At 35.7% G+C, this 26,982-nt stretch overlaps 1 protein-coding gene across 6 annotated transcripts in view; it reads left to right on the top strand.

The window, feature by feature from the left end:
- Nucleotides 1-22,594, top strand: part of HYCC2 (hyccin PI4KA lipid kinase complex subunit 2) — a 44,337-nt gene extending 21,743 nt beyond the window's left edge. For 5 of the 6 annotated variants that reach the window (XM_079782792.1, XM_079782793.1, XM_079782795.1 and 2 more), the window contains 8 exons: nucleotides 406-486; nucleotides 2,211-2,326; nucleotides 4,105-4,200; nucleotides 7,995-8,111; nucleotides 9,305-9,392; nucleotides 11,350-11,509; nucleotides 12,236-12,403; nucleotides 16,703-22,594. In XM_079782792.1, coding sequence (XP_079638918.1) covers nucleotides 406-486; nucleotides 2,211-2,326; nucleotides 4,105-4,200; nucleotides 7,995-8,111; nucleotides 9,305-9,392; nucleotides 11,350-11,509; nucleotides 12,236-12,403; nucleotides 16,703-17,304 — 1,428 coding nt within the window. In that variant the 3' untranslated portion in view covers nucleotides 17,305-22,594. The remainder of the gene's footprint in view (nucleotides 1-405; nucleotides 487-2,210; nucleotides 2,327-4,104; nucleotides 4,201-7,994; nucleotides 8,112-9,304; nucleotides 9,393-11,349; nucleotides 11,510-12,235; nucleotides 12,404-16,702) is intronic. The other variant, XM_079782796.1, reaches the window with a different exon arrangement.
- The last annotated feature ends 4,388 nt before the right edge of the window (nucleotides 22,595-26,982 follow it).

The following is a 26,982-nucleotide window of genomic DNA, read 5'->3' as shown; positions in this document are numbered from 1 at the left end:
TGCTAATTTAGCAAAGATAAATTAGGGTAGTAATTTATTTTATTTTTTTATTATTTTTATTTTTTATATATTTTTATTGATTTCAGAGAGGAAGGGAGAGGGAAAAAGAGAGAAACATCAGTGATGAGAGAGAATCATTGATGGCTGCCTCCTGCACACCCCCTACTGGGTTCGAGCCTGTAACCTGGGCATGTGCCCTGACCAGGAATCAAACCATGACCTCTTGGTTCATAGATGGCCACTCAACCACTAAGCCATGCCAGCTGGGCAATTTTTTTATTTATATTACTATTTCTAAACATCTTCCTCAGTTACCAATGATATGTTTGGTAAATTAAGAAAGTAATTATTATTTTTAGTAGTCTTGTGATTATTTCATTATCTTTGTATTTTTTTTTTAACTAGGAAATTGCTGATAAAGATGGAAACAATAAAGTTCTGTCTTTTACTATCCCTTCTTTATCTAAGCCTTCAATATACCATGAGGTAAGTAAGGTTGGAAAGGTAGAATTATTTAAAAGTATACTGAATAAAGATAAAAAGTCAGCTTCTTACCAGAGGTAAATATTCCTAACACATCTTTATTGGTTTACTTATTAAAAGTAGATGTTTGTTATCTATACATATAAAGGCTAAGAGACTGTCTGACCAGTAGCAGTGATGCACATTGACCACCAAGGGGCAGACGCTCAATGCAGGAGCTGCCAAGCTGTGGTGACTTGGCAGCGGCGGTTCTTGGGTGATGCACCCTGGAACCAGAGAGGAGGGAGCCCGATTCCAGGGTGCATCACCCGAGAACTGCCCTCTCGCAATCCAGGACCCCTTGGGGGATGTTGGAGAGCTGGTTTCGGCCTGATCCCCGCAGGCCAGGACGAGGGACCCCACCAGTGCATGAAACCAGGCCTCTAGTTAGTGATATAAAGTTGAGCTGTTGTCAAGAGAGGCAAAAAGTAATTAATGGATAATTTTCCTCTAGTTCTTGTTTCTTTCTTTTGTATTCTTCACCAGTATCATTTTTAATCTTTTTTATTAGTGTTTTATGAGTTTTCAAAAATATTCTTTAAATCATTTTTATTTTTCAATTAAAGTTGATATACCATAGTCTTTAAAATTTTTAAGTCTTCAGTAATAATTAGAAATCATCTATGTTTGATTGGCTTTTATTTTTTATTTTATTTTTTGAGGGGGTATTATATTTTAGGAAAATGGCTTAGAAGAATATTACCGCTGTAATGATTATATTTCCATTTAAAGGATTCTAGTTGATGCATTCCAGCTGTTCACTAACATTCCACTTCTGATTTTTGCATATATTTATTTGGTTGGTAAATGTGAGAACAATGCTTATTATATAAGTTAGAAGATTCCTGTTGAGGTGAATTCTTTCTGCCTCCTCTCTTTAAGGATATGTGTTCTGAATCAAGCTTCTGACCTCAGGTGGCTTTTAGTGCATAAAGTCGTGAGGAAAGCAATTAAAGAAGTTTTACTAGTAGTCTAAAAATTATATTCCATTTTCTTATCAACACTCAGTATCCTGTTGTCTCATAGCTCTTTTTTCCCCCCTTAATGATGTCCTCTGGGACTTTGTTTTGTGTTGGAAATAGAATGCCTGTTATTTAGCCCAGGACTCATTTGAGCATAGAATATTTCTGAGTAATTTAATTTTAATTAAGTTCTGTGAATTATTATGAAATGGATAGTGAACCATTTATGAATGGATGGTTCTAACTATAGAAACATGAAATCAATTATGTCACCATTAAAGAGACATTTGATCATAGCCTTCAATATTATTTGTGTTTTATAATTATAACACTCTACACCTTGCTATCTCCATTGTAGAATGGGATTAATGAGAGTACTTACCTACCTGAAGTTAGATAAACTTCACAGTATGAATGTATGGTCCCCAAGACTGCTCATGTTGTAGAGTACAAACAAATTGAAATGTACATGTTTGTAACCTTTAGTCTTTTCAGCAACTTTTTTTATTTTTATACATTATATATATGTAATTGTAATTATATGTATGTATATATGTATATAATTTTCAAAAAGAGCCATAGAATATATATCATTGAAAAATGGAAAGGGTTTTGAAAGAGAAGAAATGGTCTGAAACTGCCCTATTTTGAAACAAATATCTTTATGTAATACAGATTTTTACTTTATTTTAGAGACACAGTCTCATACTTTCCTTATTTTTATAGCCCTCAACAATTGGATCCATGGCTTTGACTGAAGGGGCATTGTGTCAGCATGACCTCATCAGGGTTGTTTATAGTGATCTTCATCCTCAGAGGGAAACATTCACTGCACAAAACCGGTAATGGTAAAAACTGCAGATAGTAATAATTGTCCTGGAGTGGTCTTTTCTCTCTTGTTGGCCATATCTTTTTTCTTTTGCTTTACTTTACTTATATTCTTAACTTCATTTGTTAGTCCTTTTTTTTTGAGTTTTTAATTTCTGCAATTATATTTTGTATATCTAAAAGTTTTTCTTGCTTTCTGAATGGTCCTTAAAATACTGATTTTGTTTAATTGGTGTGTTTGGAGTTTTTTTTTTAAACATCTTTTATATTTTTGAGAATATTAGTGATAATTTGCCTTATTCAGAGGTGTTTTTTTTTTTCCTTTTTGTATATTCTGTTTCCTTTAAATTGTACTTCTTTTCTATTTTTTATTTTGGTCTCATTTTTTTGTTAGTGGAATTCCTCAGATGTCTTTTCTCTCCCATATATTTAAGAGTAGGAGAATAAAAATTGAGAAGTTTTAACCACGTTAATAGGGCTAGTTGACCATGAACTTCACAACTTCCCACTGGGCTATTCAGTTGGGGAACTTTCTAAGTTCATATCTTTAAATCTTTCTTCTTAGGGTCAGGTTCCCTAGAGAAAAGTCTAGTCTGTAAATAGAGGGCTGGCTGCTAGCATTCTGGTGGCCAAGTGGGGAAGGAGAGCTTGTGGTCTTGATTTCCAGTAAGGTTTGCTTCACTTAATATTCCTGTGTTCAGTATGGTGTCTTCCCCCTCCAACCCCCACCCTAAACCACAGTTGTGCCTGGTGGTTCCTTGGTAGAAATATCCTTTTTCTTCTTTGAGAAAAGAAATCTTAAATTTCAGAAAATAAATCTTCAATAAACTGAGCAACATAGAGAAGAAGAAAAGATCTGAACATTTGACTGCTTCCGAGTCAGACTTACAACTCAATTTTTAGCTTTTCATTTTGAAATAATTTCAGACTTGTAAAGATGGTACAAAGAATTTCACCATCTATGGGAAGCTTTTTAGAAGTACAAATTCCCTCGGATCCTGCCCAGAGACTTGTTGGTTATCTTGGTTGACATACAGAAATACATTTTTTCAAAAGGTCCTTAAATAACTATAATCTGCTCCAGGTTTAGGAGCCACTTTCTTAGACATTGTAAAGATGAGGAAAGCATTCTTTATCCCTTTAATAAATATTTATTATAGTATCAATGTGTTAGACACTGTGTTGGACACTAGAGGTAGAGATGAATATATCAGCGTCTAAAGTTATTACCAAATGGGTAAAACAGGGAAAAGATGGAGAATGATGATTCAGTGGGATAAATGCTATATTAGAGCTACACAGATAAGGGAATAGTTTCCTTCAGTTGGGAGAATTAAGAACAGCTTTATGTCTGAGGTAACAATTTGAGCTAGGACTTGAAACCTTAGCACGAGTTTTCTAAGGTTTTAGTAAGGAAGAGCAGTATGCAAGTTGTTATGAAAGGATATGGCATATTCATGGAGTGGTGAGAATATTGATGTAGTATAGTGTATGTGATAGGCTAAGGTTAGAGAAGATGGTTGAGGGTGGATTCTAAAGGACCTTGTGTGCCATGATGAGTTTGGATTTTATCATGCAGTCAGTAGGAACAGTGGGCTAATGTAGATAGGGGAGTGATCTATATTAGGAAGGACATGGGGAACATTGATGAAGAGACTATAGTAATCTGATTGAGAAATCATGAAAGTAATGTTAAGGCATTGTTATAAACATCTAATAAAGAAATCATTTACCACAGTGTCTAGTAGAAGTGATTGCTTATAATCCTTTCACTCCTTTTTGTTTTTCCTAGGTTTGAAGTCCTGAGTTTTCTTATGTTGTGTTACAATTCTGCTATTGTGTACATGCCTGCTTCATCTTATCAGTCTCTTTGTCGGATGGGCTCCAGGTGAGAATAATAATTATCATTAGCCTTCATATTTGAAAAATATTTACTGAGCATATTCTTTATGGTAGGTACTATTTTAACTTACGATATAGCAGTAAATAAAACTCATGGAGCTTATATTCCTGTAGGAATCTTTATCTCTCAAGCATCTTGACTTCTTGAAATATTTCAGTATCAAAAAAGTATTTTTTATCAGAACATCAAATAAAGCAAAGATGTCTTAATCTTAGGGTGGTTTATTGATATACCTAATCACTTTGAGAGCTTTGAGTAAATAGTCCCATAGGTGAAGAAGGTCTTAAGGAATGTGAACCCTTTTCTTTATATGTTCCACAAATTATTACCTCTGCTTTGTATAAGAAAATTAGTAATAGTATCAATTATGTGTCTCATTTATATTTGTGTTCTTTAATCTTTACTAAATCAGAATTTCTAATAATTTGGACAGACCTGGGCTGAAATTCAAATATTTACTATAGAAAGAAAATTTAAGTAATATAAATCAGTTTGTAGATGGAGGACATTTAGAGTCACAGAATTTCAGCTACAGAGGGAACCATGAGTTCATCCTATTCAATGATTTTTTTTCTTATTTTTTTATTTATTGATTTTTATAAAAAGAGGTATCGAGGGAGGGAGGAGGGGAGAGAGAGAAAGAGAGAAACATCTAATTATTGTTCTACTTATTTATGCATTCATTGGTTGTTTCTTGTCTGTTACCTGACCGGAGATTGAACCCACAACCTTGGTGTATTGGGATGACATTCTAACCATCTGAGATACCCAGCCATGGCTCAGCTGATTTTTACTTGAGGAAACTTGAGTCTCCCAAAGGGGTTAAATACTATATTAGTTTTCTGTTGCCTCGTAACAAATTACCACAAACTTAGCACTGAAAACAGCACATGTTTATTATTTGGTAGTTTCAGTGTGTCAGGAGTCTAGGCATGACTTAGCTGGGTCCTTTGCTTAGAGTCTTACAAAGCTGCAGTTAAGATGTTGGCTGGATTTGCAGTCTTATCTGAAGCTCGGATGAGGAATTATATACTTTTGTTGGCAGAATTTAGTGCCTGTAGTTGTAGGACTGAGGGCTTCAGTTTCTTGTTGACTCTTTGCCAAGGACCAGTCTTAGTTCTTTGCCCTGTAGGCCTCTCAACATAGGCTGCCTTTAACATGACAGCTTACTTCTTCAAAGTAGAAGAGTGAAAGGAGACCTGCGCTACATTCTTAAATAACACAATCATAGAAATCCCATCACCTTTGCCATGCTCTGTTGATTAGAAACAGATCACAGGTCTCACCCACACTCAAAAAGAGGGAGACCAATCTAGATTAGTTGTAAGTTTGATTTTATAGATGATCTTAAAATAAGTTTGTTATTTTAATTTACCTGTAATAACATAATTAATGACTAACAAAGTTCTTGTCTCTAACCTAGATACTGTTATCAAGAGAACACACTGTTTAAGCACTTATTGCCTATCTACAGATAAATCCTATATAATGAAAGGCTAATATGCAAATTGTCCCCATGGGCAGGAGTTTGACTGACTGGGAGTTAGATGTGCACTGACCACCAGGGGACGATGTGGGGGGAAGGGAGGCCCCGGCTGGCAGCCAGCAGCCACTAAGGACTCTACCTATGTATGAATTTCATGCATTGGGCCTCTAGTTTATTTATAAATGACTGTTTTGGTTTTTTAAGTTAATATTTATTTATAATTTTTCATTCTATCTTAAATAGCAAATGATATTATTTTCAGTAACAGATCACAGGTCTCACCCATGTTAACATAATAAGACAAATAGAGGTTGGATCAATTTTTAAAAAATATATTTTTATTGATTTCAGAGAGGAAGAGAAAGTGAGAGAGAGATAGAAACATCAGTGATGAGAATCATTGATTGGCTGCCTCCTGCAAGCCACCTACTGGGGATTGAACCCACAACTCAGGCATGTGCCCTAACCTGGATTGAACAATGATCTCTGGTTCATAGGTCGATGCTCAACCACTGAGCAATCTTTTTTTTAAAATATATTATTATTGATTTTTTACAGAGAGGAAGAGAGGGATAGAGAGTTAGAAACATCGATGAGAGAGAAGCATCGATCAGCTGCCTCCTGCACACTCCCTACTGGGTATGTGCCCCCAAACAAGATACATGCCCTTGACCGGAATCGAACTTGGGACCCTTGAGTCCACAGGCTGACGCTCTATCCACTGAGCCAAACCGGCCAGGGTTGAGCCATCTTTTAAAATTGAAAGTCTATGATTCACAGACCAGTCAGTGTTTTAAATGTATATAATATAAATACTGCAGTGATCTGATACCCACCATCAGCCATTTGAGGAATAAATGAACAAGCTTTTCTTTAATAGTCTGACATTATACAGGGTAGGGCAAAAGTAGGTTTATAGCTGTGAATTTGTGAAACAAGTTTAATTCTTGTACTATTTATTAACTAGAGGCCCGGTGCATGAAAATTCATGCACTGGAGTGGGGGTTCCTTAGCCCGGCCTGCTCCCTCTCACAGTCCAGGAGCCCTCAGGGGCAGGAGGTGACCTGGTGATCAGGGGAAGGCGATGCCTCATCACATTTCTGCAGCTGCCACTGCCGGCAGCGCAAGCCTCTGCCGGCCCTGGTTACCTGAGCTTTGGGCGGCCCTGGGCAGCTGGGCAGCCGCCATCTGAGGATTGCCTGTGCCTTGGGCCGGCCCTGGGCAGCCAGGAGGCTGAGGGGACTGGGGGACTTCGGAGGCAGGCGCCCTAGCGGGGCTGAGGGGACTAGGCGCCGCCATCTTGTGGCTGTGGGCTCCGCCATATTTGAGGGCATGGCAGTGAATTAGCATATTCCCTCCTTATTGGCTGTGGGCGCCGCCATCTTCGAGGGCGGGACAGTCAATTAGTATATTCCCTCCTTATTGGCTGTGGGTGCTGCCATCTATGCAATGGTGTGAGGGTCAATTAGCATATTCCCTCTTTATTAGATAAGATTATTGTATTATTTTCCATAGGAGCAACTATAAACCTACTTTTGCCCCAACCTGTATTTTTCATTTTTCTTTGTAAAATTGAATTTCATTATATTTTACCCACATATTTTTTATTAATATAATGCTATTTTATACTTTAAAGTGTATTATTGATCACCTAATTATATGTCTCTGCTACAAAAATATGTATATGTAAACTAAAATTTGAAAAAAATTCCTGATACTATGATGTACTAAAAATGAAAATATTTCTCTTAACTCACCATGAGTTATTCCAATAAATTCATTCATTAAAAGAATATAGGTACATTACAATTTTTTATAATTATTAAGCATCATTTTCTGGAAGCATCTTCTAAGGAGATGGAAGGTAGAGGATTGTTTATGGTTTTTGATTAAAAATGGTCTCACAGACATCAGTAGTTTGAAATGTCCCTTTATTTGCTTTGAGATTTCTGTATCTCTCACTAATTCATCCTGATAAAATTTGGAATATGAGAAAGTTATGCATTTATTTTGTGAAGAGAGAGAAGGATGAATTTGAAAGACCTGGCTATTTGAGTAAAGTTGTTTTTATCAATATAGTCCACTAGGATGTATGTTTTATGACGGCACAGGTTTTATTTTTATTTTTACCTGTTCACAACTGTATACCTAGGCTCAGGACAGTGACTGGTAAGTAGTGACTGTATTTAATAAATGTTTGAGCAACAAATAACTGAATAAATGAATTTATAAAAGCAAAATATTTGATTCAATGAAACCAGAAATCACTCATGATAAATACTGTATTTTCTAGGGTTTGTGTGAGTGGGTTTCCACGACAACATGAAAAACACTGGAAAGAACTCTGTGGTCGAATAGTATTGGATCCCGAATTTATGGTGCAACTTCTCACCGGGGTTTATTATGCCATGTAAGTAGATGGACTGAAATTGGGTGAATTTTTCTTAATGTTTGGAAAATTAATATTTCTCTTTTTTTTTCTTTATCACACAACACTAAATCTTTTGTTTCATGATGGACCAATTACCTTGTTTTTCTAATATGAACTCTTCTTAGTACTTTTTAAAATTAATGTACATTTTAAACTTGAAAACAATATAACTATTGAATTCAATTTTTTTAAAAATATATTTTATTGATTTTTTACAGAGAGGAAGAGAGAGGGATAGAGAGTTAGAAACATCAATGAGAGAGAAACATCGATCAGCTGCCTCTTGCACACCCCCTACTGGGGATGTGCCCGCAACCAAGGTACATGCCCTTGACTGGAATCGAACCCGGGACCTTTGAGTCCACAGACCGTCGCTCTATCCACTGAGCCAAACCAGTTTCGGCTGAATTCAATTTTTATTGAGACATAATTCACATATAAGGTTTTAGTTTTAGGTCTACAGCATAATGATGAGACATTTTATATTGTGAAATGACTACCACAGTAAGTTTACTTAACATTCATTACCACACATAGTTACAAACTTTCTTCTTTAGATGAGAACTTTTAAGACTTAACACTCTTACCAATGTTCAAATAGACAATAGGGAAAGAATAGTCTCTTCAGTAAATGATGCTGGGAAAACTGAACAGCCAGATGCAAAAGAATGAAACTGAACCACTCTCTTATGCCTTACACAAATGTCAACTTAAAATGGATTAAAGAATTGAATGTGTTTCCTAAAACCATAAAACTCCTAGAAGAAACTATAGGCAGGACAGTCCTTCACCTCATCAGTATTGACAATGTGTTTCCCGATCTTAACTATTATAAATAACACTGCTATGAACATAATGGAAAACTGTCTCTCCGTATAGTTTATAATCCAGGTTTTCATGAATGCATTAAATAGGTTAACCTAAATATCAATACATGATAAAAAACAATTTATGTGAAGAGACATCTATAAACTATTCTAAACTTTAATATCTGAAATCTTCATTTTGTTCTTGTAACCCAAAGTGGGATCGTTTAGAAATGGAATGATGAAAAAATTGATGTGAAAATCTTGTTTAAGAATCAAAATAGTAGGACTTGGAACAATAAAACGGTTGTTGTTGAATATTTAAAGATATTTGCTAACGATAGTAAACTATCTGCTTCTCCTTAGGTATAATGGACAGTGGGACCTTGGCCAGGAAGTCCTTGATGACATCATTTATAGAGCTCAGCTAGAACTCTTTTCCCAACCACTATTGGTAAGTGAAAATATTTACTTTTTATTAAACATACCTGTACCTGTCAAGGATATAAGAAATTAGTATGCAAAATCTGATGCAATCCAAATCATTGAGGAAAAGGGTTTATTCCATAATAGCAGTTGGTTAACTGGTTCGATTCTGGTCAAGGGCATGTACCTTGGTTGTAGACTCAATCCGTGGCACGTGAGGGAGGCAACCAATCCATGTGTCGCTTTCACATCAATGTTTCTTTCTCTGTCTCTCCCCTCCCTTCCACTCTCTCTAAAAATCAATGGAAAAATATCCTCGGATGAGGATGTTAAAAAAAGAAAAAAGAAAAGAAACATACAAAATGCCAATAGTTATCTAGGTGATTTGACTGTGGATGATTTTTATTTCTTTGCAATTTTTTTGTTTTCTAAACATTTTACAGTGTTTTTATAATGGTATTTTAAAAATTATTTATGTACTTTTACTTACAGTGATTTAAAAGTACAATTTTTAAAGCCATTTTCTTATTTTTTTTGTACTTTAAATTCCCATTTTTTTCTAATGTCATCATTTCTAATTTTACTATAACATTTACATTAAAATGAATAGATAACAAGATTTTTAAAAATTATATTACAGTAATAATACTTTGCATTTGAGAGACTCTTTAATTTCATGCTTTTTTCTTTGTAACAATTTTAAAAATTAAGTAGAGGGGCACTTTCAAGGCAATATAGTTAAAGAGATTAGTAATCTTTAGTCCTGGAAAAGTTCTTTATTATTGGGGATCTCTGAGGGACCCAATAAGTAACACTCCTTTTCTCTATTCAAATCTAGAGCCGATGGTAAGTAGATAAAATAGTTGGCAAATAGAAAAATAAGGCATTATCTTTAGCACTGATAAAGGCTAAACTGAAAGACTTAACTTCCCACCCCTTCCCCTCAATAGACCTTGAAGCAGGCCCCGACTCCCTCTGCAGAGAATGTTTGGGTTGGTAGAGAAGGCACACTTACCTAGGTTGCTACACTCTACTTGTCCTGTCCTTGTCCAAGTGGAGAGGGAGGGAGAATGACAATCCTCTTATCTCAAGATCTTTGCCAGATGAGCACTACCCCATTAAGGAACATAAACCCACCTGGCTATTGTGACAGTGTTTGAGCGTCAGGCTATGAACCAAGAGGTCGCTGGTTTGATTCCCGGTCGGTCAGGACACATGCCTGGCTTGCTGGCTCCATCCCTGGTAAGGGGCCTGCAGGAAGCAGTCAGTTGATGATGTTACTTTCCAGGGATGGAGCCAGCAGGAAGCAGTCAATTGATGATGTTACTTTCTCATTGATGTTTCTATCTGTCTGTCCCTCTCCCTTTTTCTCTCTAAAAATTAATGAAAACAGACCAATAAAAAAAAAGTCAATAAAAATCAAAAGAAGTCAGTAAGGCTGTTGCAGGAGAAGAATCCTGGCTCTCTAAAAGAAACATAAATCAATCAATGGCAATTACTCTTGAACCAGATATTTTACTTTCCTCTATGGAGGGCAGAAAGTATTGGGACAAAATATCAGACATGTTGGGAAAAATTTCTTATGAAACAAAGGTGTGGAGAAAAGGCTAATTATTTTAATCAGAGATTAATTTTGCATGTTATTTACTAACTAAAGGATCAGAAACTTACTCTAATTTTTCTTATGTCAAGATTCAAATAGTAAACAATTTTCCTTCTATGAAATGTATTACCTCTTTGAAAGTCAATAACTTCAAGAAATTGGTAAGGTGACTGACATTAAAAAAAAAATAAACTCTCATCTTAAAAACCTGCCTAGAACAATACAGAATAATAGAAATATAAATATTTCTGAAACATTCTACTTTTACATTTTATAGTACATTTTAAATACATATTCAGAAATTATGGAAATGAGTAAGTGTAGAATAAGTATAAATTGATTATAGGTTGTAAATATGTCTAGACTTACATTATCATTTTAGGTTGCTAATGCCATGAAAAATTCATTACCATTCGATGCCCCTGATTCTTCACAAGAAGGCCAGAAAGTACTTAAAGTGGAAGTCACTCCGACAGTGCCGAGGATTTCTCGGACTGCAATTACAACAGCTTCCATCCGTCGCCATAGATGGAGGAGAGAAGGTGAGGACAAAATCCCTATAGCTCACTCATGGATTCAGTTAAATTTATCACTGTTTTTATAGACTATATTAGCACATGATATTATAGTGCTCTCTATAATTAAAGTAAAATTGTTCAGTTTCTAAAAATAGCACTAAAATGGTTTACATACTTAAATGTATTTTAATAAAATAGATGTTATTTAGAATTCCTTATAAATGTTGAAACAGAAAATAAGATCAAGTTAATTTTTATCTTTTTTGAACTAGTAATAACAATAGGAAAGAAGTTTCTTTAAGCTTCTTACCAAATTGGGAAAAAAAGGTGCATGTATGAGCATTATGGGAAAAAATTATAACTGGCCAAACTAATGGTATAATACAAGCTATCCATAAAAGGAATGATTATTGTTTTTTAGATTTTTATCTGCTTTTCCTTTTTTAATAAGTGCTGAATCCAGCAGTATTTCATAGACATATGGTACTTGAATAGTCAAGCTGTCTTGGCTAAGAGAAATTAACTGCCATTTTAATGATTCCTATTTTTCTATCCTGTTCATTTGCAAACCTCACATTGTTCACCTGCTACCTTATGTGTGTGTATGCTGTGCACACACATGTAACTATATAAATAGTGTTTGTGTTTATATCATATCCATTTATACATTCTCTTATCTGCCTGGGTCAAAATGCTCAGAAAGAAGAGAGGAGCACAAAAAGCACTAAAATGTTATATGTTGAATCCCAGATGGCTTTGACTTCTCAAACGAGGCTGACTCGAGTATTCCTGGCACCCCGATCCAACACGGCTCCACTGACCTAGGGATCAAACGTGTGCAAGAGGGGGAGGTGCTGGTGCGCAAGACCCCTGAGCACGGCTCACCGGAGCCCAACTCAGCAGCAGCCACAACAGAGGGTAGGACAGAGATGAGGAGACAGAAGTCAGTGAGGCAGTTTCTGGAGAAGGATCCTGGCTCTCTAACCCCAAGCAGAACGTTTTTCCATTCTAGTGTGTGTTTCCACTACCCCAGAGTGCATTAGCTCCTCCTTGCAAAGCACAAACCCCCATATGCCTAGTTTCAGGTCAAGTACAATCTTTAGTTACCATTTGTGCTGGCCTGGAGTCTGCATCCCTGTGTAATCAAAGAACAGCTTGGCATGGCTACTAACAAGGCAGAGGCCTATCTCCAAAAGGTCTGCAAATGCTTGGAATTTTTCATTACTGAGCATGTTTATTCTAACAGGAGAGGGAAAATGCACACAATGGACATGAGCCTTATTAGTCAGTGTGAGTTTATTTAATTCATATAATAATTTATTCTTTAAAGAATATGTGTGGAGAATTTTAAAACATTAATACATTATCTTCAAGAAATTGGACTAAAGTGGAGCCGGCAATTTTATCTCTAATCCCAGGGTAGCCAATTAATACAAATTTCTTATATCTTTAATAGAGTAAACTGGTATTGATTGGCTTTTTATAATCTTCAGGTCAAGTTGCCTGGATCTAACCAGTGAACTACTGACATCTTTCCTCTATTAATGTCCTACCCTGGTGCACGCTACATTTTATCATTTATTATAAATAATGATTATCTTATGTACCACCCAAACAGTGTTGAAATGTATTATTTAGAGGTCAGGTATCCTGCAGATCTTGTTTCTACAATGTAGGTATCTCAAAATGAGAATCATCCCCCATCTTCCAAAAATCCCCATTGCCCCAGTACCACCACCACCACCACCACCACCACCACCACCACCACCACCACCACCTGGAAAAGAACACTTTTCCCTGATAGGAAAGTGTTTATTTGCTGCTTTCCTGTGATGCCATAGGAGTTGGCTTTGTGAAAGAGGGAACTGTAGCCTAATCGTTTTTTAATTATTTAATGAATTGCTACTCTGGAGCCTTTACATTAATTTAATTTATGGAACATAGCAAGTAGTTTTAAAATAGGTTCCATATTTTTACTTATTTTAAAGACCAAACATACATGAAGCAGTTACTTCCACCTTAAGGAAGTATCTTGCTCTTTGGTGCATTAAAAATTTGAGCATGCTCAGTAAGAATTTAAATCTACCCTCTGTCCACTTGCCCAGATTAACCTTACTTTCTTGACCAGTGTTGCATGTGCATGATCTAGGGACCCAAAGAGTTGGTGCTGTTTTACAGAGATGCTGTGAGAAATGCAGCCTTCCCTTTCCATTTTTTTTCTGTATCTTTTATCCTTGTATAAAGGCATAAAAATAAATATGTGAATAGATGTTGAATCCAAAGTTGATATAAATGGGACAACATCCTATTTCTTAACATTCCTTTTTGTTTTCCTTTTTTAATTGAATGTATTGGGATGACATTGGTTACTAAAATTATATAGGTTTCAGGTGTTTCTTAACATTCTAGATGACTAAGTGAGCCACTTGATGTGCATCTCCTACCATTGTTGGAGTGTTGGAGTATTTGTGCTAAAGGTAGTTGTACTATGTTAACACTTGATATTCTAGAAAGTGTGGGATAAGGTTGAAACATTTTTTCCAATTGATCAAAGTCAGACACTTTGAAAAAAGAACCAAAATAGTAGTATCACTAGTAGAAAATTTCAGTTTGTGAGGGTGGAGTATAGCCATTCTCATTGAGTCTGAAATTTCAGTATGTTTGAAATTTCTCAAAAGTTATTTTATCTTTTAATCTAGATTAAATTGTAGTTTTAAATCAGTATTAGTAGAAGCTAAATTTATAAGGAAAGGCAGACATAATGGAAAAGTTTGTTAAACATCCTTTTTGGTTAAAAAAATTCTTTTTGCTTATTTCTTCTTTGGATCATCAATAGTATTGTTATCACCCAGGGAGAATATTAGAAAGAAAATATGTTCTAAGGCATAGTTACTTCATATATGTACATGTGTACATATATAACATGAAAGGTTATTTAGAAAATCACAGGGGTGGAAGAAATGAGCAGTAGAAGAAATGGGCTCAGGAAATAAGTTACAGAGGTGAAAGGAAAGGCCCTTGTAGCTTAGGGGAGAGAAGGGGAAAGGTAACGGGGCTGGGGGCAGAGAGGAGGGGATGGAAAGGTGCAGGCGAGCCCAGGAGGGAGAGCACCACACAATTACCTTTTGTTCCTTGAGATCTTTTTAAACTGAAGGAAGGAAATTACCAAAACCCATGTAAAGTCCGGTAATTCTGAAGTCTGCTGGAGCTTTTGGATAAACATTGGTAACTGACCTTTAAAAACAAAACAAAACATTTTTTGGGGGGTATGTGGTTTTAAATAGTTTTACAATTAAAACTGTACTTATTGTATGTTGAAATTGAGACTATGAGCCCATTACTTACCTTTATTCTGATTGTCAAGTAACGTTTTGTGATTTCTAAAGTTATTACTAAATTGAGGATGCCTGTGATTAAAGTATAGTCAGTGTTCCACTATACTGAAACAGTATTTTTAGTATATGAAACATCAGTAGGTTCTCTTGCATGGTGGCTTTTATGTTATCTTCATCTCTTTTATGGCCATATTGCTTGGGCACCAGATCTGCATGTGGCAAGATTCAGAAGCTAGCACTAAGTCTCTCAGTCTCCTTTCCTAATTATATATATATATATGTATGTGTGTATATATATATATATATATATATATATATATATATATATATATCTCCAATAATACATTTCTGTTCACTCCTGGTTTTATATTACTGATATAAATTCTGAACCAGTAACCCTTCTTGGTCATTTTGGAGTTGTTTATACTAACTGAAGGAAATTGCTAAGATGTTATCATGGACATATAATTTAAAGTTTTTTATTTGAGATACATTATATCCTATTCTTTTGAACAAGGGATTGAGAGAAGTGGTGTCAGCTGCATTTTCATATGGCTTTGCATGATGATTAAAGATTATTAAACTGCTGGATAAAAATAACAAGGTGCTTTTTGCTTTAAGGAAAGCTTATTTCATTCTTCTTTTGAAGGAAGGAAATAACTAATCCCTATGAGAAAATATAACTAAGAAAATATTCTTATTTTTTCAGGTACTATGTTAAATAAAGATTGTGTTTAAATATTTCGTATATAGTTTACTTAGGTAACCCTATCACAAGGTAATATTTGTCTAGATTTCCTTCCTAACATTTTACCTTAACGATAATGTTGCTATCTGCATGTAGATTCAGGTTAAAGTTCTCAAAGTCTGGTAAACATACTTAATGATGTAGCAAACCACTATCAGTTTTTAAAGAAGCAAGTGTATTATTTTCTAAGAAAATGTTTTTCATACTTTCAGTAAGACAGTTGGGCTTTCTGGAAACCCCGAGCTAAATATATATGTTTCTTCCCTTCTTACAAAATCCAAAGAAAAAGATTCTTTTGTTAACTGCAGTTTCTGCATGAAACATAATCGCGCATTATAGTATTTTGTGATTACGAACATATACTTTTCAAACTAAAAATTTAAAATTGTACAGAAATACATAATATAGGAAGTAAAAATCCTGTTGAAATATTCCTGCTGGTTCCCTAGCTTGCCCTCTGATAATCAAGTATTTTCTTCACATTAATTGATCAAGAAAATATGGAAAACAGTGATTAAATATGTCCATAAGACAAAATACAATAAGGAATACAATTGGAGCAATGTAAAGTTTTTCTTAGAATTAGAAAATTTACTACTTCCATCATAAAGGTTAAGCCATTTAGAAGCAGTGGACTGTTGAAGAAATATAAATTTTTATTGTAGTTAAAAAGGGTTTGGCTTTTTTTTACAGATAAATATTTTTGGCATTATTCTGGTTGACTGAAATTAGAAAGGGGTCTATTTTATGGTGGGTTAAGAAAGGAAAATTTTTGTTTATTTAAATAGATATGATCACCTCAAATTGATAAGGATGTATTATAAAGATTTATGATGACAAAATGTTGTATTTTACCTAAATTGTTTTATAACCCTAAATTCTGATAGTATACTACGTTAATTTGTGGATAATTTTACAAAAGTTGGAGTATTAAAGCTAAATAAACTGAATAACATTAGAATTCTGTGTAGATTAAGGTTTCTTCCCTTAAATTATTTAGGGGAAGTGTTGATAACAAAGCCTTTGCCAACCTATATCAAACATTACCCAAGAGATAAAGTCAGTTGAGTTGTTATTCACAGCTACTTCTTATTTAATTTGGCTATTGCTGAGTCTTTCTGATTTGTTTTTTAGGTGCTGAGGGGGTAAATGGAGAAGAGGAGTCGGTAAACCTAAATGATGCAGATGAAGGATTTTCATCAGGGGCTTCCCTCAGCAATCAGCCAATTGGGACCAAACCATCCTCCTCTTCTCAGAGGGGAAGCTTAAGGAAAGTAGCAACTGGGCGTTCAGTCAAGGAAAAAGAAACGGCTTCTCCCATCAAATCCAGTGAAAGCCCCCGAGATTCAGTAGTTCGCAGGCAGTATGTACAGCAACCTACTGATCTTAGTGCAGATTCAATTGAGCTGACACCGATGAAGAAACACCTGAGTCTGCCTGCCGGCCAGGTGGTGCCAAAAACCAATAGTGTAAGTCTAATCCGGACAGCCAGTGCTTCCTCAAGTAAATCATTTGACTATGTAAACGGCAGTCAAGCCAGTACCAGCTTTGGGGTTGGCACTGAGGGAGTTACTAATTTAGCCACTAGCAATGCTAATCGATACTCGACTATCAGTCTGCAGGAAGACCGGCTAGGTCAAGCTGGAGAAGGTAAAGAGCTCCTCAGCCCAGGCGCCCCCTTAACCAAGCAGTCTCGATCCCCAAGTTTCAATATGCAGCTAATATCCCAGGTGTAGATTTGACATCCTGTCTCATCTTTCTGCTTACCTTTTAAACTGAACATTTCATTGTGCAAGAAGAAACTTCATCCCACGTTGTGAAAATATTGGTCATCGTAATCAGAGTTGATTTAGTTTAGGTATGTTCATACTGTATTTTGTATGGAAACAGCAATAATGTTTTCTTTCTTCTCCTTCCTATATCTTCTCTTCACCTCTTCCTTGTGAATGTGTTTGTGAAGCAGTATAAAATGTTTGCATTTTCCATGCCTTCCTTTCTCCTTGGGTGATGTGCAATCCGTCGTAGGCTGATCGGTCCCATTTCAACACTGTGAGACTGAGGATATGTTAGAGGAAATGGTGTATATGATCCCTATGAAATGATTCTTTGGCTTTCTTTTAAAAACACACACACAAAACGGGTTTGTTGTCATAATCTATAAACTATGAATACTGGGTCATATTTTTTTTCTCTCTTAACCAGGAGTGCCTCAGAGATTCTGCTATGACTTTGGACTTCTCTGAGTCTGTGCAATCATTTTCTTGAGAAGCATGGGGAAAGGTGGTAGACTCTGCACTTTTTTATTAAAATGAGTGTCTCTTTTTCTCCCATCTCCTTTATCTCGAGGATACGAATGTTTAGTTACCGAGGCATTTGAATCAAGTGTGGCCACCTCCATTAGAGGGCAGTTGATTGTGTAATAATTGATAATGCACTTTCTCAATGGCTCTATAGTCATTATTAACATGTCTTCCCTCCTCCCCACAAGGACATAAGGTTATTTCTGTCCTTCAAGTTTGAACAACTAACAAATCAGAGAATCCAAGGGGCATGTGTTTTTTCCCAGGAATGACTGACACTTTGGTGCTGGGTTTTGTGGCGGGAGGGGTGGTCTTTGTTTAGCTTATGTGGGATTTTGTGTGTGAGGGGAAGTTTTGATTGGTTTTCTTTCTTTGTGAGCTTATGGCTGAAGTAGAACAAGTACGTCTTCAGGTAAAGAGAGGGATTTCTCAAGTACTTTCTGTGATGTCAGACTATTGGAGAAACCCTTTCAGCTGCTTTCTAGATGTACCTAAATTCAGTCAGATGTTTTGGATTAAGAAACCTGAAGTCCTGATATATCATATACTCCAAGGAAATACATCAGGGACAGATAATTGGCTGAAAACACTGACACTTCAATGTGACACATTTTTATAGAACATTTCTACGAGGGGGTACTGACTTGATTTCTCCTACAAGGACCACACTGCCTTTGTGTTTGATGTAATGCAATTTGTGTACCTTCTAATCATATAGCTGCAAAAGTTTCTCATTTTTATAAAACTTTGAAATCATGCCAGTAAGCTAAATGTTGAATGTATGTAAAGTAGCATTTGGTAGATATGCTACAAAAATGCATTATTGGTTAAAAAAAATCTGATTTGGTTGGTTAAAATTTCATTCTTCTGGGTCTCAGGCTCTAATGCTTGATTAAATAGAAGAGAATATGTTGGTTTTTGAAAATCAGTATATTGTGACTTGAACTATGTGTTATCCTTCCACAAAATACATCAGAACTATTAGTGCTTTGTATATTTAGACATTTTTATTTTATTTTTGTGAAAGAAAAATATACTGAATTTATAGAAAGCAAGTATTCTCGTAATTAACGAAGTTTAAAATTTACCTCTACCAATTAAAATTATAATAGATTTTGATAAAATAACTGGAAAAATGCCTCTTATTCTTTTCATACCTATAATTCTCCCCCTCCTTTTTTTTTAATTATAAGAGGTTTTTTGTTTGTTTGTTTTGTTTGTTCTTAAATGGATTTTCTGTTATAATCTATATAAAAACAATTAGATGCTTATTTGAATTTGGTGGTCTGTAACATTTTTCATCTCATATTAAAATGGAAAACTAGAACCTGATGAACTAGTATCTACGAAATTGCCAAAGTCCAGGATAAAGCTAAAAGTTGATAGAGATTTATTGATTTGTATGTGTGTGTGTACGTATGTGTGTATATATGGTGTGTATATGTATATATCACAAAGAAAATATTTTAGGTATCCCTTCTAATTTAACTAAGAGATGTCAGATAAATGAATTAAAAATTAGCCAAAATAAATGAAGTGTAAAGATTTGTAACATAGTAAGGAAAGCAAAGTTTAGGTATAAAAGGAAAAGAGCATTATACTTAACCAGGGTGAGAGATCTTAGCCATTGCTGGAGGTCAGTTACTTTTATGGCAGAAATACCCACTTGACTTAGGAGGCTGTTTTTAATGCAGCAAATTGTACACTTATTGACATCTAACTCTAGTATGATTTTAGTTAAAGCACACAAAAAATACCAAATAATATCAAATTACAGCAAAAGCTCTAATAAATGTAAGATCTCCCTTTGGTTTATTAGAAATCTTATACCTGAAAAGTTGGTTTTGAAAACTTTCAACTTAGAGGATTTCATTTATGTGTATGTCTATGTATATATTTTGTATGTATACATAACCCATTAATGTTGCATAAACCATAACATTTATGTTTCTTTTAAGTGATGTGATTTGGCCCTAATGAAAAAAACATTTTATTTAGTTCAAACTTTGCATTCAGGATTTATGTTCTGTGCAAGGTATAGTTTAAATGGAATGAGTTAGTTTAACAAACCATAAGTCAAATTTTGTAAGAGATTTTTCATATTCATCTACATTATTTATTGGATTTAATTAAAAATATGTCTTGGATGTACAATAGTTGTTAAAATATATGCCAGCAATATCCTTTAACATCCTTTTATTTTATACTTCCTAATGTTCATTTAAAAGGAAAAGTCCTTTTATCTGTGGAACAGCTTGTTAGGGAGAAAATACTTTTTTCTATAATAAAACAATGTGATGCCATCTATACCAGGCTGGATTAAGAAAACTCTGAAGGATTGGGGAACTCTTCTCTATGACAGTAATTAAAATCATGTTACTAGAAAGCAAACTAAAATGTAAAGTGAAAAGCTAACTCAGAAGTAAGGTTTTTAAATAAACATTTTAGAAGCTGGCTGGGGGGTTGGTTGTAATTTGAAATCCTGACCCCTACCCTCCTAATTACTCTTCTGTGCCTATTTATTATAGAATTTTATACTAGCAGAGACCCTAGAGATAACCTTGCTAGTCTCCTAACAACACTCCCCTCCCCCATCCATCCTCAGGAAACTGAGGCCCAAAAAGGTTGTGACATAATCAAGGTCACATAACCAAGAAGCAGAGCCAGAATAAAACTCCTGTCTCCTATCAAATGCCCTACTGCCACCCTCTACTCGTACTATGGTAAATGTGTTATGTAACACTCTCCATTTCTGTAGTGTCTGTCAGCTTTGGACTAGTAGTTGGTGAATACAGCACATTAAGAAAAGTATTAAATCCAGAAAAATACAGAGTAATAAATATAGATGGGGAAGTGTTGGAAATGTAGGTATCTATACCACAGGTATAAAGATAGATACATTTTTCTTATTCTAATTTAAGCCTTACTATTTTCTGCCACATAACAGTATATGCTGCCATTTTATAGTTGATTATATTGCTGGGGATTTATTTAAATGCAAAAATAAACCCAATGAAATGGCTTCGATCAGTGTTTCTAGCTATTTTAAAGTAATTTTTGAATCAGCCAGCTTTCACAGTCACTTAGGTAGCAGGTTAATTGTTTTGCACAATGGAGGATTACAAAGTAAAGATTAAATTCAATTCCATTAATTTCTAATGTCAAAAGAGATTGAACCTTCCTTGTGCTTAGAGCAGATAGATAAAAGCAACATTCCCTTATGTGACTATTCCCTTTGTATTCATAATGGAATGGTGACCGTCATGTTATTCAAAGTGTATATCCAATGTACAGTGTTTTAAATGTGGTAGTCTCAGCTATATAAGCTCAATATTTTCAACCTATATTCCAACATTCCACTTAGTAGCTTTAAATGAATTATAATTATTTATTAGACACTGGAATACTGAAAATAACTTCTTTCAGATTGGTTAGTTTGCACTATATTTGTGAATATTTTAATGAAGTGGGGTGTTTTTCCTACCTCACTTTGTGAGGTGTGTTATTGGTCCATTTATGAGTACTTTAGTTGTTGACAATCAGTTGTCTCATTTAATTCTCTGCATGTTCATTTGTAAATTAAAAAAAAATTAGTATGTGTCTTTAGGGGATAGCACACTATTTGTACAAACACTGGCAAGGAGATCCCTCCGTTTCTGATTTTGGATTGCAAGGTAAATATTGTTTTATGTTTTTTTAATCAATATTTCACATAGGTATTTATTTTTCAGTTTAAAAATGTTGAATAGGTCATGCCAATGGTTGGAAAAATCTATAAGAATTTTAGAGCAACTTTTCTATACTATGGCTATGTTAAATAGTCTGAACATGATACTTTTTATCTTTCAAGTTGAATGATTATTGTCATGTTTTAAACCACCAAGTTGGTTGCGACCCTTATTTGTAATACTTTAATTTTTCTAAAGTGCTTTTTAGAAATAAGTTGTTTGAAAAACTAGATATTATTAATAACTGAAACTCTAAATATTAGCATATTTGCCAGGTTATAAGAAGATGGGATGTAGTATAAAATTGTTAACAGTGCAAGTAAAATCATGAGTTACTAGGTTGATACACTTTCCCATTGCCAAGGTGTTTGTGTTTATTAATGTAAGACATACATTTTAGTATTACCTGTGTTGTATACCTCATGGGTATATCATATTGGCACTGAACATTCTTAGAAAATCCTATTCCTAGAATCATCCAGTGTGTACTTAAACTACACTCGCTTTTTGACGGTGCCAGAAATTTGTGTGGTGATCCTAAGCCATGAGAATTAGAGGAGTCATCATCACCAAAACTTACCCTGCCTTGTAGGCACATTTCTTCTAAATCTGACCGTAAAACCACACAATTTTGCTAACTTCAATCTCCAGTATTTGTGTAGTCTTAGCCATTGGTCACATGACAAATTTATACAAGAGCAGACGGTTCAGGACAGATGTTAGCAGAAAGCTAGAAATGATGTGAAATAACCTGGCAGCATAGTACGGAAATGTAAGTTCTATGTTTTCCTTTTGGATTTTGAGAAAATGTTTACAAATTAAGGCACATTCAGATGTCTGCTATTACGTTTAATACAGATTTTACCCAAATAATTAGAATTAGTTGTGGCTTAAAGTATAAATAAATCTTTTAAAAATAATTGTGTATTTGGAAGTAAGTTAATTATTTAAAAAATTTTTTTATTTTCAAAGCAAAATGAACTTAATTGGGTAGTCATCCCCAACTTCATAATTGATATCAATCTGGTTTGTTGTATTTGAGTGTCCACAGCTTAGTGTTAATTATATGAGATGAAATTCTTTATGTCTTCATTGGTTACAAAATTTACCAAAGAAAATATATGAGCCAAATATAATTGTTAAAGTACCTAACTGTTAAGGAATGAGGCTACTTTAACATGAAGGACTGCTTTTTAGCCCTGGGAGAAATAGATATTAAATTATTCTTTCATCTGGAACATAGATACACAGTAGTAGCTACAAGATTCCATTTGAGGTTTTCTTATTGTTAATAAAATGTCAAATTTTACACTCGCAGCAAAAGTACCAGTTACAGGTTAAGTCCAAATATTGCTGTGGCACATTTTCATGTCTCCTTAACGCAAATTATTAATGTAAGACATACATTTTAGTATTACCTGTGTTATATAGTTACAGCAATATCCTTTAACATCCTTTTGTTTTATACTTCCTAATGCTCATCAGTATTGAATAAAAAAGGGGGCAAGTTCTTAAAATTAGTATATTGTATGATATTGTGACTTAAAAAATAAAATTGAGGGGAAAATTATGGAATGCACTTTTCAAATGGGCAATGGGAATTATTTTTAGTAAGTATGATATGGGCTAAATTGGCATGTTTACATAATTTATGTATATGATCACTGGGTATATTTTTTTCTTTGCAGAAAAACATAATTGGGTTATGAAAAGCTAAAATACTCTCTCTTTTTTTTTTAATGTATAGACCAATAAGAACTAAAAGATTTACTTAAACTATTAAATAAGTGATCTTTTTGTGGAAAATATGAAGTGTAATTGTATATTAACTGATGTTCCAAACAGGTTCTATATATTACAATTTTTAATACCAGGTGGTAGTTAAAAGTAATGAATGTATTACTATTTCCCAGCTATCTGGGAAAGAAAATTGGCTTTCTAACAATTATTAATATAGGTTTGTGGGTTTTATCATCCAAACTGAATTGAGAGATAATGCTCAATGCTCCATGTGTTTTAAAATATTTGTAATAAGTACATCAACTGTTTAACAATGAATCTTTTTTATTCTTCTAAAAATTAGGCTGGCTTTACAGTCAGTTTAAGTGGTTAAGTGAAACGGTATTTATGGCAAAGATGATTTTCCCCATAATTGGCTCTCCTGAGCTACAGTTTCTGAAGTTTTTCCTACTTGAGCATTATGTAGTCTGATCTCTGTCAAAATGGACAAGTGAAAAGAAAATATCCCACTTTCACATGTTTGCTTCATAAAAGATTATGGAATGTACATTTATATCGGCTCTTCCCCTCCCCCCCCCCTTTCTTTTTTTAACCCAGCATCAACCTATGGCTTGGTATAAACTTCCCAAGTATTCAGAGAATAAATAGTGCTGGTGAAAATTTAAATAGGATAGGCATGAATGAAGAAAATATGATCTCTATTGACTGATATTCTTTCAACCTAGGACTAGCAAAAACCTTCGTTTTTTTTTCAGAGCTGAAGGAAAAAACCTGCACATTTAAGATCATATTTATTGGTGCATGTAAGCCATTATCTTAACTGTCTTACTGAACCGGTTAATATTGTTGATTGTTGAAATGTGAAATGTAGACACTGTTGACCTGTAAATATATCTGCCAGAGATGAAAAAATATTTTAAGGTATTGTAAATAAAGATGTATAAAATTCATTATTAGTCTGCAATGCAGAAACATATGTAAGATGTTAAATATTGTGTTTCTTAAGAGATGTGTAATTTTCCCTAGTTGTATCTAGTTACATTAAGAATGTAAATTTTCTTTTGTACAGTATAAAAATACAGCTTTATTTGGCTTTTGACTGGATTTCTCTGAGTTAATTTTATATCTTACCTAAATTCCATACCTTAAAATGATCTTTCATTGCATTTTTATTGCATTATTTTATTAATGTATGCTTAAACCTTTTACTTATATGACACCCTATTAAATTAAGGCAGTTTATGAAATTAATTAAGGAAATATATAAAACTACATAGAGCACCATAAAATAAGAGTGAACATGAAGGCAGAAGTAAAATTAATACACGTATGTTATTGTTGAGATACAAGTTTATCTCTGAGCAGAGAGAAGATTGATTATGTGATTTTCAGTACCCTTAAAACAAATCAGTTTCTTAGGTGAAGCACAACTGTTTCTAGTAGTGAAATGTCAGAAAGTTTTCTTTCGTAGGTCCTTATAAAGAGCCATTATTTTAGTACTAAAGGCCCAGTGCACGAATTCATGCACCAGTGGGGTCCCTCAGCCTGGCCTGCGGGATGGGGCTGAAACCAGCTCCCCAACATTCCCTGAGGGGTCCCAGATTGCAAGAAGGCACAGGCCAGGCTGAGGAACCCCACCGGTGCACATTCGGGGCCGGGGAGAGACGCGGGAGGTTGGCCAGCGGGGAGGGACTGCGGGAGGGATCTGGCCCATCTCGCTCAGGCCTGATTGGCCAGACCCCAGCAGCAAGCTAACCTACCAGTTGAAGCGTCTGCCCCCTGGTGGTCAGTGCACATCATAGTGAGTGGTTGAGTGGCCTTAGCATATCATTAGCATATTACACTTAGATTGGTTGGACGGATGACTGGACACTTAGCATATTAGGCTTTTATTATATAGGATCATTTACACCCCCGTTAGTGGTGAATTTTGTAAGTGAATTTCCTCACACACCAGCAGTTGGTTTTCTCTAGTTATTAAACTTCATTTTCCCACCTTGCGTTTTCTAACGTATGCTTTTGCCGTCGCTTGGGAAGGGGATTTAATGAAGGGCTGCATCCGGGCCCTCTTTTCCTTTTCCCTTTCATCCACTTCCTAGAAAAATTTCTTCTATGCTTTTTTCCCCTGTGGCTGCTAGTCCTTACTTGTTAGACCAAGGCTCTGTTTTCTCTTTTATTCAGATCCAACAATACAAAACACATGATGTTTCTTTATATCTTACTTATTATGCCTTAATCCAAAACCACTTAGGGCTGGCTAGCAGTTCCAGAAGAGGCAGGGATAATGCAACTCACCCAGCCTTGTGTTTTCCTTTCTCCTCGGCTTGGCTCTGCACGTAGACAGGAAAGATGAGTGTCACCGACAGTGTCAGTTGTTTCCTTTTATTCAAAATGTTATACTTGCTCGTCTTGAAAACCTCAGGAAATATAAAGTACAAAAGAAAACATCATTAAAATAAAATAACACTAGAGGCCTGGTGCACGGATTCGTGTACCGGTGGGGTCCTCAGCCTGGCCTGTGCCCTCTCGCAATCTGGGATCCCCCCAGGAGATGTTGGACTGTCAGTTTTGGCCGAATCACCACAAGCCAGGCTGAGGGACCCCATCAGTGCATGAATCTGTGCACTGGGCCTCTAGTATGCTTATAAGATCTTTAGTTAACCTCTTCCTGCCCCCCCCATCCCCCTTTCCCTCTGTGATTCATCAGTCTGTTCCATGTTTCCATGCCTGTGCATTGAGCGTCTGCCCCCTGGTGGTCAGTGCACGTCATAGCTACCAGTTGAACAGTTGACCGGTCGCTTAGGCTTTTATACATATAGACTAGAGGCCCGGTGCACGGAGGGGGGTGGTTCCTCAGCCTGGCCTGCACCCTCTCCAATCTGGGACCCCTCAGGGGATGTCCGACTGTCCACAGGGATTGGGCCTAAACTGGCAGTTGGACATCCCTTTCACAATCCAGGACTGCTGGCTCCTAACTGCTTGCCTGCCTCCTGCTTGCCTGATTGCTTCTAACCCCTCTGCCTGCCAGCCTGATCGCCCCTACCTTGTCCCCCTGCCGGTCTGATTGCCCCTTCCTTGCCCCACTGCCAGTTGATCAATCCTAACTTGCCCCCTACCCGCCTGATTGCCCCTAACTTGCCCCCCTGCCGGCCTGATTGCCCCTAACTGCCTCTGCCTCAGCCCCCAGTCTGGCCTCCCTCTGCAGGAGGTGACCTGGCGGATCAGGGGAGGGAACAGCCCCCATTACCTGGCTGCTGCTACCACTGCCAGCCTGAGCCTCAGCCCTTCCCAGCTGCTGACTGCTGCCTGAGCTTCGACCCTCGCAGCCTCTGCGGCTTTGTCTGGACTTTGTCTGTAAGGACGTCCGGAAGATGTCCACTCTAATTAGCATATTACCCTTTTATTAGTATAGATTATTAATATAGATAGTGAATAACCCTGGCCAGTGCTTGGTTGGAGCGTCAACCAGTGCACCTAAGGGTTGCAGGTTCCATTCCGTGCGTGTTGGGGTGTGTATGGGGCAACAGATCCATGCATCTCTCTCCTCTCCTTCCCTCCCTTCCACTTTCTGAAAATCAATGGTGGGAAAAAAAAAATACCCTCGGGTGAGGATTAACACCAAAAAGCACACACAAAAAACCACACA

Source organism: Cnephaeus nilssonii (genome assembly GCF_951640355.1).
Source record: "Cnephaeus nilssonii genome assembly, chromosome: 10".
Lineage (NCBI taxonomy): Eukaryota > Metazoa > Chordata > Mammalia > Chiroptera > Vespertilionidae > Cnephaeus > Cnephaeus nilssonii.
The sequence above is the reverse complement of the archived record's forward strand: the minus strand, read 5'-3'. Positions and strand labels throughout refer to the sequence as shown.